Consider the following 12321-nt stretch of genomic DNA (forward strand, 5'->3'; position numbering starts at 1 on the left):
TATGGTTCATTCCTCTCCTCCCCGTTCGGGTATCGGGGCGGATTTGGGTAGCCAATCGGTTTCGGGGATCGGGTACGTAAATCCCCATATCCGCTCCGAATGCTATCCCTAGGTGGGATGGTTCCGTTTAAATTTCGGTGCACTATCTGTGATGTTAAGTTGATTACTGAGACTGATGTGGCCTCTCATCTTGGAGGGAAGAGGCACATATTCAATACTCAGGAACTTATATTTGGTAGTTTGGGTGAAGGGTTTTGTTAGGATTATGGAGGCAGTTTAGTATATAGAATTCAAAGCTGCAATTTCTATGGTGTTGTTTTGTGGTTGGAATAGGATGGTAATTGAAGTGGTGGGTGAACAAATGAATGATTAACATTGCTGTCTCCTATTTACATCCTTAATACTACGGAGTGATTTTGGTGAATGCAACGAGGATGTTCATCGATTATGAATAGAGTCTATTGAACCTTATATATTTGGACTAATCAATCGGTTAGGCCAGATACTTGCAAGTCTCACTACAGGTCATTACAATTTTTTTTGCTATGATTTCTACAAGTAGGTTAATGTCAATATGAGAATAATAATAAATGGGTGCTTTTCTAATGATATTTACTCTTTCATTTCGCTTTTTACCTCATGGGATCAAGTATTGTAAATTTGATTCAGTCCGCAAATTCAGAGAATAGTTTTTCAGGAAAAAAAAGTGAGAAAAGTTTTGATAGTTTCTTGTGCTTAGGGCTAACTCTTGTCTCTCGTCTGTGCACACTTGCTTCCTCACACAACCAGACACACAAAAAAAGGCGGAGAAATAAAGATAGGAACACCTATGGTGAAATGGAAATGCCCTATTATTTCATCGAAGGGTTCCCACAATTAATACAAACAAGTTTCAAACAGGAAGCCAGAAAACCATTTGTCATATTATGACTGAAGTAGGCATTGCCAAGGATACTCCAGAGCCCCTAGGTAAATCCTTCCATTGTTGAGTCACAGTCTTGACCTGAGTGTAAAAATGAACCCCACCCTTACTTGCAAATTTATGAAACCCGAGTTCAGAAATATTGGAATCTGACGGCGTGTGTCCATATTATGTAAACTGTTTGTGTATATATACTGTAGAAATTGAGATCGCCCGCAAAAGATGCCTTGGAGCCAATCAATGAGAAAAAGGGCAACGGAACTGGAATAGGAACATTGATGCCGACCTAATTCATGTCCAGTCAATGTTCGTGGTTTAGACGAGGGATGCAAATATGCAAATCATAAAATGGACTTATTGTCAGTAAAACCATTGCTAGAAAACCAAAAAGAAACAACATTGTCCAGTTGTTTCTAGAAACTAAACTTTTGTCAACAAGCAGAGCAAGGGTGGCACCCATAATGACAAATATATATCCAATTACATACCCTTTTTTGGATGTAGGTATCAAATTTCATTCTTAAGATTCAATCTCTGTTTCGTATTTTCATTTGCTTTTAGACTATGCCGAGGGCAATGATAGAATGTGCTTTAATACCTGCCCGGCCTCAATCTCAGTTTGAAATTTCCTTGCCACTACACCAGAGGTGGTGAATATGGAAGCTCCATTTCCATATCTGCAAAACGATAGATATGACGGTAGAATAGTTAGATAATGAAGATTGAGGTGCAAAGATAAAAGTCACGCTAAAGGAAATACTTGTTTCTATTGACAAAGTTTATGGCCTCGTCTAAGTTGTCAGCGTGTACACAAAGGGGAACTTGAAAAATTATAAATCTCCACGATCAGCAAAAACAATTTAATTGCAAGAGAAGCAGGAAGGGAACACGAAAAATTCTCTTAGTTAACTCCATGATGAATGGAGAACAACTTAATTATTTCAAGAGAAGCACATGTGGAATTATGTGCAAACCTGCAAGCAAAGAAGAACTGGGCCAAAGATTTCCACCTGCGTCAAACAAACCCAAATAGAAACTAGTGAAATTATCCAAGGTTCATCCAGAAGACAAGATGCAAATATTTGGGATTGTGAATAAGATACCTTGTAACACTCCATATCAGCTGCGACATCAGACAAGATGGTGGGACCTATAAAGTTCCCGTGCTTATATCCTGGAACCTATTTCTCATCCATGAGAAAACATTATCTTGATTAGACCAGTCGGGGTTAACCATTATGTCATCTTCACATTCAACAATTCATACCACACAACTAAACTTAGCCACCAAGATTTTCCTCTTTTGATCAATATCACTAGTCTTAGACACTGTACCTATTGGTTACCGATTCGTATTTATTACCTTGAAATGATTGCATCCACGTCAATGTTTACATAGCTTGTTTGCCAAGCAACGTCGACCTATGAATTTTGTTTACAAGTTCCACAAGATTTACGCTTAAATTGACCAAGAAGAAGTTTTTTAAGAAGGCCCACCTTAATGCACAGCACATACACAAGAAAGGAAAAGGAAAAGGAAAAGGAACAAAATTTAAAATTGGACATAGAGCATCCTTTGGGCTTTACTCAATCAAAGTTGCACTAATGTATTTATATCTTTCAGAAACCTTGGAAGTAAGTAAATAGAAAAGTCTTAACAGTACTTTTAGTGCTTAGTAGAATGGGGAACTTTTGTAACTTAATGCGAATCGGAAAGCAATTAATTTGTTTGTACTTTTATCCAAATATTTTGAGAAATAACCACTTTTAAGTAAAAAAAGTCAAAAATACTGAATTTTTTTTTTTGCTAAAACGTGGTTATTTTTCAAAATATTTGAGTAAAAGTAATTTTTTTTATTTTTCCAAGAAGAATCGAAAAACTAAAAAAGTGAGGACCAAAACTATCAAACGCGAAAAAATTCAAATCAAGACAAAACCAAAAAAGTTGTTAATGGAATGGGGTCAAAAATTTACTTTTCCGTCGAGATGAATAATTAAGTCACAAAAGTTTAGTGCAAAACTAACTAACGCGAAAAAAATTCAAATAAAAATAAAACCAAAAAAGTAAAAAAAGTTGTTAATAGAATGGGATATACATATACCAAAAAATAATTTGTCCATTGCCATTAGGAATGGGGGGATGCTCGGGTGCTTAGTGACCGATTCGTCCGTTTATCTCTGCAATCTAAAATTTAGATTTTGATCGAGCAATGAATGATTTAAATTTGTATGTACTTAAATTCGACCTGAACCATTTATGCCAAGATGAATGATTGGATGCTTCTCGACACCCGCTAGACAGCATTCCCCAATCCATGGCAAGGACCGGGATGCAGCCGAGCTTTGTAGCCTGAACCCGGATATCTTGAGGGACTTTCTTACTGCGCCTATACGAATTTCTCTTCTACCCCGGAAAAAGCACTTTTGCGCGTCAAAATCGGGGCAGATTCTTCGCAATAAAACCCAAGGAAAATCCGAGAAAAAAGGCCCAGAAAGAGATCGAATTCCACATGGGTTTTGTGGGTTTCCTCAAGTTTGCTTTCAAATGCTTCGATTTGCTTGCTTGGTACCCCTATTCACTTGTTTTCTAGCTTCAAACAACACCCTGTTTTAGAAAACACTTTACTAGTTTCCCTTTACTCTTGTTTTTTGTACTCCGATAGGTCCGAAATCCGTGTTGGATTCCTGGTGATCCTTGTGATTCAATTCAAGTATCTTTATGTACCTATAGTAGCATTGATGTACATGAAGAATATTCTCTGACGTGTTATTGTATTTTACTTGCAGGCCTCTCTTTGGTCTGGGCTGTCCTCTGTAATCTCTCTCTCTCTCTCTCTCTCTCTCTCTCTCTCTCTCTATATATATATATATATATATATATATATATATATATTTCAAGATTAATATGCGCACCAAAAATGCTACGCGCACAACCGTTGTGTTGGTTGTGCGCATAATTCTGACCGTCTAGATGTATTTGGATGGTTTAGATTTTAAAAAAACTATTCAAGGGAAAAGTTTAACTAATCCGGGGAAGAGTTTGAGCGAATCATGGCCATTTATTACAACAACACACGCATACACGTATTGCATTAATTTATTCCGTAATATGTGGTTTTATAAATGTATAATGTTCAGTGTACAAAATAAAGTCTGGTAAACTTACTATATTGTGCTGACGCAAGAATATTTTCTTGGACAGGTATGCCTCGATTCGGGCAATCGAGAATAATTCCAACTCGGAGATGAGAAATTTGGTGGCGTATTGGATTCTTTTCTCTCTGGTTTCTCTCTTTGAGCTTGCTTCTGTGAAACTTATTGACTGGTAATTAAGTCTGCTATGAACCCCTGGGAGTTTGCTTAATATGCTATTGCAATGTTTGTGTGCTCAAAAGGGGAAAAGGTTGGGATATACCCAAGGATTATTTATGATTCATGTCGAATGTCAAAATGAGGTCCATTTGGACAGCTCAGGCTAGCGACGAAAATGACTTTTTTGAGTTGTTCTAGGCGTCGGGTTAAGTAGCATAATGGTTGATCTACCTCTAACTAGGAATGCACCATATATGATTTGTGTTCTCTGTCAGAATGATATCACCAAGTTTTAGTAGCATATACAAATGATCAAAACTTTTGGGTAGGACATTTCTTGAAACCATGGTAGGGAGGGGTGGGGTTACTGGGGTGTGTGTGCGCGCGCGAGCGGAAAAGATTATATACACAAGGTTGAGTCTCACTAAATGATGTGGGACATGAGGGTCATAACCTATCACGGTATCACCATGCTCAGCAACTGACAGTCATAAAGACCAGCTCTATTGACAATTTCTATATGACAACCCTTTTTCTTGTGACTCTGACAATTTTCCGATCAGATTCTCTTATAGGTAGCATCTGATCCTATACTTGACGTGGTGTTTAACTATGAAACAAACCTCTGAGTCCCAAAAATTTCGCAGTGAGTGTGGGTTTCGAGTGGAAATTCAGATATTTGTCTTCTCACTAAAAAGAAATACTAATTAAAGACGAAAACTTGTATGGCAACATGCATGTTTGGCCGAGATATGGATCTCCCTGACTTTTTCCGGTATATAAATTAATACGGAATCAATGAGTATCCTACGACATAGCAGCGAGAAATTCTGGTGACATATCGTTTCTGCCCTAAATGCATACATATTAGAATATAGCATTTTCAGCTGTCCTCCCAAAACTTAGTATCCTCTTTTGGGTAGATTTTGCACCTAGAGGATGAGAAATTGAGAATACAGCAGGTGGATAACTACAGCTGCATGTCATAATGCTTTTTAGGAATTGTTGGATTTGATATGGGGTTTTTCCAGGAAGAGCACAGATTGTGCTTCAACTCATTTCCTTATTTGTGCATACCAGGCTTCCATTCTGGCCTTACATGAAGCTAATGGCCATGTGCTTGTTGGTGCTACCTGATTTTAATGGTGCTTCTTATGTTTATGAGTGCCTACTTCGCCCATGCTTATCTGTGGATCCGCGAGCTGCTATCAAATACTTTATTAAACCCAAGGAGGAAAAACTCTTTCTAGCTCTGGCAGAGAGGTATGTTAAAGAAAATGGATCTGAAGCTTTGGAGAAAGCTTTGGAGAAACTCCTTGATCGAGAGGTAAGCCACTCAGTAAGTCTTGCCAGCAATAGTTAAGAAGTTGTCTAATGGGGTCAGACTTTACCAGTTGTATAAATGGGAACTTTTCATCGCAAAGGCATTGAGTCATGGAAGTTCATATTCACTACCAGATGTAGGGTCATTATGTGCAAATGTTGATGTGCTTGCATCTTCTACATGCGATATCTATGCATAGTTGCACTCTTTGTTTTTGTTCACATTAAGAATATGGAAGGGATATGCGGAGGGAAAAAGATGAGTTAGGAAAAGATGAACTGAAAAAGCTAAATTTACAAATTGATTTCCCTGTCATTTTCCTTCCCTAAAAAAATCTCAGTAGCACATCCATGATCCAAAGTTGGTGCATTTTAATTTGTAGTCGGAATCATTAGATGGAGTTGGCTTATTGGTCCTTCCGTATATAAATGCGAGGGTCTTCGCAATTTTGATACACATGGAATATGTGGGACAAGGTATTTGCTCTCTCCATATGTATGTCTAACATATAAGTAACTGCATGTACTGTTTCTCTTTCTTCAGTCCAAGCATACGAAGCATGACATTGGCGTGGAAGAGATCAAGGCAATGACTAATACAGAGGAAAAGGGAACAGCTACAGCAATCCAGGTAACTACTTTTGGATTGTATCTGTGTCTGCTGTTAAGTTCAATTGGTGTGTCCTGTTAGCCTGCTTAGGTTTCAGGGATTGACACTCTCCTCCAGGAAAAGTTCAGTGCTTTCTAAAATTCGAAAATGAAAGAAACTGTTGGCAATTTTCCATTTAAGGTCTTGTCCTATAATATTTCATGTGGAAATTTGTTTTGTCCTTGTTAAATAGAATAAACTAAGGAGCTATCATTGAGAATATTTTCTTTTCCAGACATCTTGCCCCTTTTCAAAATTGGTTACATCACGATTGAGGTTTGGTTAGAGAATTTGAAGGAACACCATAGTTGATTGGCATGCATTTTCGTTAATTTAATTCTTCACTACTTTGTATAAACCATCTGTTTTCTTAGTCCAAGTACGAAGAACCTAATGTTGGCAAATTGGATGCTAGAGCAGTGGAACAACCAGAGAAAAGTCCAGTTGCTGCAACAAAATTGGTAAGGTTTCATCTTGTACTTCCTATTGTATTTAATGCTTTCTTTAAAGACAAAACCCTGATAAGCGAAGTTTTTTTTTATCCAGTCCAACGTGGAAGAGCCTAGTGTGGGTAAGGAGAATGCCACTATGGGGCAATTGAAAGATGAAAGTCCAGCAGTTGCAACAGAACAGGTAGCATTGCCAGTCAAATTTTCATTTTTACTTTTTTTTAGGTGCTGCTTTTTTCTTGCAACTTCCATTCTTGTATTTATCTCTTTCCCATCTCTACAGTTGCTTTCTGCTGGTTTCTGTTATATGAACTTCTGCGATCTTTCTAGGCTGTTTGTGGATCATTGAGGTGTGAAGGGATTTTCCAAGGAAAGGGGAATTATAGGGCAAATCAAAGAAAAAAATTTAGCTTCATCAATACACCTTATATTTAAGAACAGAAATCCGTTGCTTGTTTTTTCTCCCACCAGAAATTCCTCCACAGATACTTGATCCAAAGTCCAAGCACAGCCTTTGTACCTCCGCATACCTGATGATCAAAACAAAGCCATGGGATTTGCTCTGTTGTTTCCATAGGAAGCAAGATCAGAAACCATACAATCAAACCTCAACGCACTTGTTGGCAGGTGAAGTGCGTAGAGCAAAATCTTGCTCAAAATGAGAATAAAACAGTTGCCGTTGGGGACATTGAAGAGAAGACAGTTGCAGCAGCTGGTGGAGAGAGCAAAGCCATGGAGATAACTGATTCAGAGAAAGTTCAGAGAGAGTGGACTTGTGCTTTATGCCAGCTGACGACCGCGTGTGAGAAGGACTTGGATTCTCATCTTCAAGGGAGAAAACACCAGGCCAAGTTTGAAGAGCTGAAAGCAAGTGAACAAAAACAAGGGTTCCTCCTCTTCAGCAGCCAGTCCGGAGCCAAAGAAGACCCTTTCCCTTCATAGACCAAACGCATATGAAACCAAGAAACCAGAGGATAAGGTGAAAGTGAATCGGACTAATGACCAATACAGAGACAAGGGTTCCTCCTCTTCAGCAGCCAGTCCGGAGCCAAAGAAGACCCTTTCCCTTCATAGACCAAACACATGAAACCAAGAAACCAGAGGATAAGGTGAAAGTGAATCGGACTAATGACCAATACAGAGAGAAAAAGGTAGATAACACTGGTGGTGGGATGGATCAATTTAAATTTCAGTGCACTATCTGTGTTGTTACGTTGATTAGTGAGATGGATTTGGCCTCTCATCTTGGAGGGAAGAAGCACTTATCCAAGACTCAGCAACATATAATTGACACTTTGGGTGAAGGGTTTGATTAAGATTATGGAGGCAGTTCAGTATAGAATTCAATGCTGCAATTTCTGTGGTGTTTCAGTTTGTGGTTGGACTAGGATGGTAATGGAAGAGGTGAGTGATTTTTATGATTTTAGTTTTTCAGGGTAGATAGCTTGTGCAACAGGGATGTTCATCGATTGTGAATACAATTTATTGAACCTTATATATTTGGATTAGTTAGTCAATTAGACCGGATACCAAGTTATATATTTAGATCTGAAGTTTGTGCAGTGGATTTGTAATTGAAATCATTAGATATAGTTGGCTCATTGGCAACAAAGTGTCTGCTCTCTCTCTCTCTCTCTCTCTCTCTCTCTCTCTCTCTCTCTCTCTCTCTCTCTCTATGTATGTCTAATGTTTATATACATCTCTATGACTGAAAATGACTAAATACCGTTTCCTTTGCTTCAGTCCAAGCACACAAAGCCTGACATTGGCGTGGAAGTGATGAAGGCAATGACTTTCACGGAGGAAAAGGAAACAGCTCCAGCAATCCAGGTAACCACTGTTGGATTGCATCTGTTTCTGCTGTTAATTCAATGTGTGTCTACTTTTGGTCTGCTTAGTTTGTGGCGAAAGACACTCGCCTCCAGGAAAAGTTCAATGCTTTCTAAAATTCGAAGATGAAAAAGTTGCAATCCAACAGTAGTTTTGCCATTTAAAGTCTTGTCCTGTTCTATTTCATGTGGAAATGAGTTATACAGGCGTGTGTTTAATTAATTTAGTTTGTGGGTATGACGTGCGATCCATCTTTTTTCTTAGTCCAAATACGAAGAACCTAATGCTGACAAGGTGGATGCTAGTGCAGTGGAACTACCAGAGAGAAGTCTCGTAGCTGCAACAAAATTGGTAAGGTTTTTTATTGTACTCCCTCCGTCCCATTTTAAATGTCCTCTACGGGAATCCGTGCATTTTCAAACCCTAAAAAATTATATTTCTATATATTACTTTCTTTATTTTTTTACACCAAATTAAATTGTATTTCGTATTGAATTTAATGCTTCCATTTGAAGAGGAATCCGTTAAACCAACCATTTCTTTTTCCAGTCCAAAGTGAAAGAGCCTAATGTTAATAAGGAGAATGACAATGCGGGGAAATTGAAGGATGAAAGTCCAGCAGTTGCAACAGAACAGGTAGCATCTCCATCGAATTTTCCGTTACTTTGGTATCTCCGGTGCTTCTTTCTTTCGTTCAACTTCCGTTCTTGTATTTAACTTCTCTTTCCCATCTCCACCGTTGCTTTCTGCTGGTTTTTATTATATGTCGGCATCTTTCTAGGCTGTGTACGGATCATGGATTTATCTTGAGAATGAAAGTCTTTTATTTGTTTTTCCCCCACCATAAATTCATTCACAGATTCTTGATCAAACACAGCCTTAATACCTCCGCACATCGATGATCCAAACACAGATATGAGATTTGTTTTGTTGTTTCCATAGGAAGTAAGAGTAGCAACTGTACAATCAAATCTCAACTCACCTCTTTGGCAGGTTAAGTGTGTAGAGCCTAATCTTGCTACAAAAGAGAAGAAAACTGTTGCCACTGGGGAAATCAAAGAGAAAACAGTGGCAACAGCTGTTGGAGAGAGCAAAGCCGTGGAGATAACCGATTCGGAGAAAGTTCAGAGAGAGTGGACTTGTGCTTTATGTCAGGTGACAACCACATCTGAGAAGATCTTTTACTCTCATCTTGAAGGGAGAAAACACAAGGCTCAAGAACTGAAAGCAAGTAAGCAAGTGAACGAAAACGAGGGTTCCTCCTCTTCGGTAGCCAGTCCGGAGCCAAAGGAGACCCCTTCTGTTGATAGGCTGAACGAAGATGGAACCAAGAAACAAGAATATAAATTTCAGTGCACTATCTGTGATGTTAAGATGCATAATGAGATTACTTTGGTCTCTCATCTTGGAGGGAAGAAGCACTTATCCAAGACTCTGCAACATATAAACGATACTGTGGGTGGAGGGTTTTATTAGGAGTATGGAAGAAGTTTAGTTTGAAATTCAAGCTGCAATTTCTATGGTGTTTTGTGGTTGGAACAGGATGGTAATGGAAGTGATGGGCGAACAAGTTAGAGATTAACACTGCTGTCTCCTATTTACGACGGAGATTATGGAGTTATTTTGATGATTTCAGTTGTTCTGGGCAGAGAGCTTGGGCAACAGGGATGGTCCCCTTGAGCCCTGTATATCATATCACAATTATTAGTAAGCCCGTTGGACTACCAAGTGATCAAATCTACATAATAATACACAATAGTGTGGGAACAAGTTGTTAGAATGACTGAGATTGATTTGATCCAATGGTTAAGAGGCATTCTTCCAATTCTATTGAAGTGTCCATACTTTTCAACTAAATTACACAATTGCCATGTCTCCTTATTTTCCCAACTCCGTCTCCTCTACGCTTTTCTCTCTTTCTCCATTGTTCAATTCACCAACGAGAACACAACTCTCACACTGTTCTCTCCCTCCCTTGGTCAATCTCACACAGTTCACACACTCTCTCTCCGTCGATCTCAGTGGTTGATCTCCCCTCCCCCCTCTCTCTCCCCAAAACCCTAATAATCAAATCAGGGCATTCCAACGAACTCTGATAATTTTCACCGGTGACAATGAGGAATCACCCTGTTAATTTTCAATCGGTTTTTGTATTGATTCTGTTATTTTTTTCTATAGAAGCAAGACACACTCTGTTTCTATTATGAGGTGTGATGTAAGCTGACCATGGGGAAATCAAAATCTTAAATGGGTCGAGCCCAGGAAATGCAATTAAATGGGAAAATAGAGAAAGCATTAGAGAAACCCAATGTCAGACTTGGCTTATTTTTCGTGTCTGCAAATCAAAATCCTAAATGAGTCGAGCTATTCCAATCGTGTTTATCTCTTGGAGGAATACTCGATCAGATAAGAGGTCGAGCGGCGGTATTGTCAGTATCTATTTCGATCTTCTCAGGCTTGCTTTGTTGTTTGTTTTGCTCTCCATTTTCTATTTTCACCTGGAGATTAGTATTTTCTTTTGGTCAATTTAAAGGGTGCTGGAGCAAATAGTGTGGTCGTGTTTAACGTCGGGTTAGCTTTGTAGCAAATAGTACAGTAGTATGAAGGGGAAATTGAAAAATACAATTTTGATAACTGAGTTCTTTGTACCAAGTTAATTTTCAGAAGGTAATTCCAATTTCAATCGGGGTGGGTAGTGCCGTTGGCACGGGTAAACACTAGTTCTACTATGATTTGGCAAGTCTCACATTTGCCGATTATGTATCTATTAAAGTTCGATGGACATAATTTTTGACAAGATTAATGTTCTCGCTAAATTCTAACGACTTATCAAATTACATTTCATTTTTTGGACGCAAGTACCAAAAGAATGAAATGTACCAAATTCCCTTTAGTCGTTTCATTTGAGAGAAAAGCTAAGAGAAAATAGAAGAACAGTAAGTCTGTTTACATAGACAATTCCCGCACAGATTGTGCACAGATTCATGTGTGGGGCCCACTTAGGGTCCCACACAAACGATCCGAGCCGTTCATTAAATGTAAAATATTTTTGAAGGACCCTCGCTAAAAATCAGCCTAATCCAATACTTATAGGTACTCGATTCAATCATTTAACTTTTCATTATCATGAAATCCAATTGAAAAGTTAAATGATTAAATTGAGCACTTATAGTATTAGATTGAGCCAATTTTTTGCGGGGTCCTTGAAAAAATATTTTACATTTAATGAACGGCTCAAATTATTTATGTGAGACTCGTAGTGGGCCCCACAACAAATCCGTGCACTTTTGCTCTGTGCACAAATCTCGGATTATAAGTGTTTTTTCTTTTCTTAATTTCTAAGCGTTTGTTATAATAAGTGTTGATCATATAGTGACATTTTCTTTTCTTCGTTTTTTCCCCCTTTTTCCTCACTCTTTCATTCTCACTTATTTTCTCCTCTCTTTCACACGTAAATCTGTATTTACCAAAAAAAAAAAAAACCTTATGTAAATCTGTTCAAAGTGAAGAAATTAGGGTGGAAAAATGAATTAAGGTTGAACTACCAACAAAATCACTTCGAAAAGTTAGAGGAGATAAAAATGGAAATAATAATAATAATAATCCACAGTTTCCCCCTGAAATAAGCAGCAAAAAAAATTTCTTCTCTTTTAGTACTACGGGACTTTTAGGTAACCCGGGGATACCAAGCTCTATGGTATTACTCCGGTCTGTTTCTCATTTTTCGGTCATTTTCTGATTACATTTGGATGATCGATTTCGTTCATTTTGTAGAGTTCGGCGAGAATCTTAATCATGCCAAAAATTGTGTTCATCAGACTTTATTTGATACATGA

The 12321-nt window shown here is 38.2% G+C and overlaps 2 protein-coding genes across 4 annotated transcripts in view; both read left to right on the forward strand.

Annotated features, from left to right (window-relative positions):
- Window positions 1-623, forward strand: part of LOC131308069 (uncharacterized) — a 45930-nt gene extending 45307 nt beyond the window's left edge. For all 3 annotated transcript variants that reach the window (XM_058334883.1, XM_058334885.1, XM_058334882.1), the window contains exon 10: window positions 113-623. In XM_058334883.1, coding sequence (XP_058190866.1) covers window positions 113-261 — 149 coding nt within the window. In that variant the 3' untranslated portion in view covers window positions 262-623. The remainder of the gene's footprint in view (window positions 1-112) is intronic.
- Window positions 624-3182: 2559 nt separating this feature from the next.
- On the forward strand, window positions 3183-10315 carry LOC131308068 (uncharacterized). Its single transcript, XM_058334881.1, has 11 exons — window positions 3183-3488; window positions 3710-3736; window positions 4125-4247; window positions 5315-5561; window positions 6102-6188; window positions 6581-6667; window positions 6753-6839; window positions 8399-8485; window positions 8750-8836; window positions 9035-9121; window positions 9479-10315. The coding sequence occupies exons 1-11, from the start codon at window positions 3433-3435 to the stop codon at window positions 9959-9961; spliced, it is 1458 nt and encodes a 485-aa protein (XP_058190864.1). The 5' UTR covers window positions 3183-3432; the 3' UTR covers window positions 9962-10315.
- Window positions 10316-12321: the final 2006 nt, after the last annotated feature.

Source organism: Rhododendron vialii, chromosome 11a, assembly GCF_030253575.1.
Source record: "Rhododendron vialii isolate Sample 1 chromosome 11a, ASM3025357v1".
NCBI classification, from domain to species: Eukaryota; Viridiplantae; Streptophyta; class Magnoliopsida; order Ericales; family Ericaceae; genus Rhododendron; species Rhododendron vialii.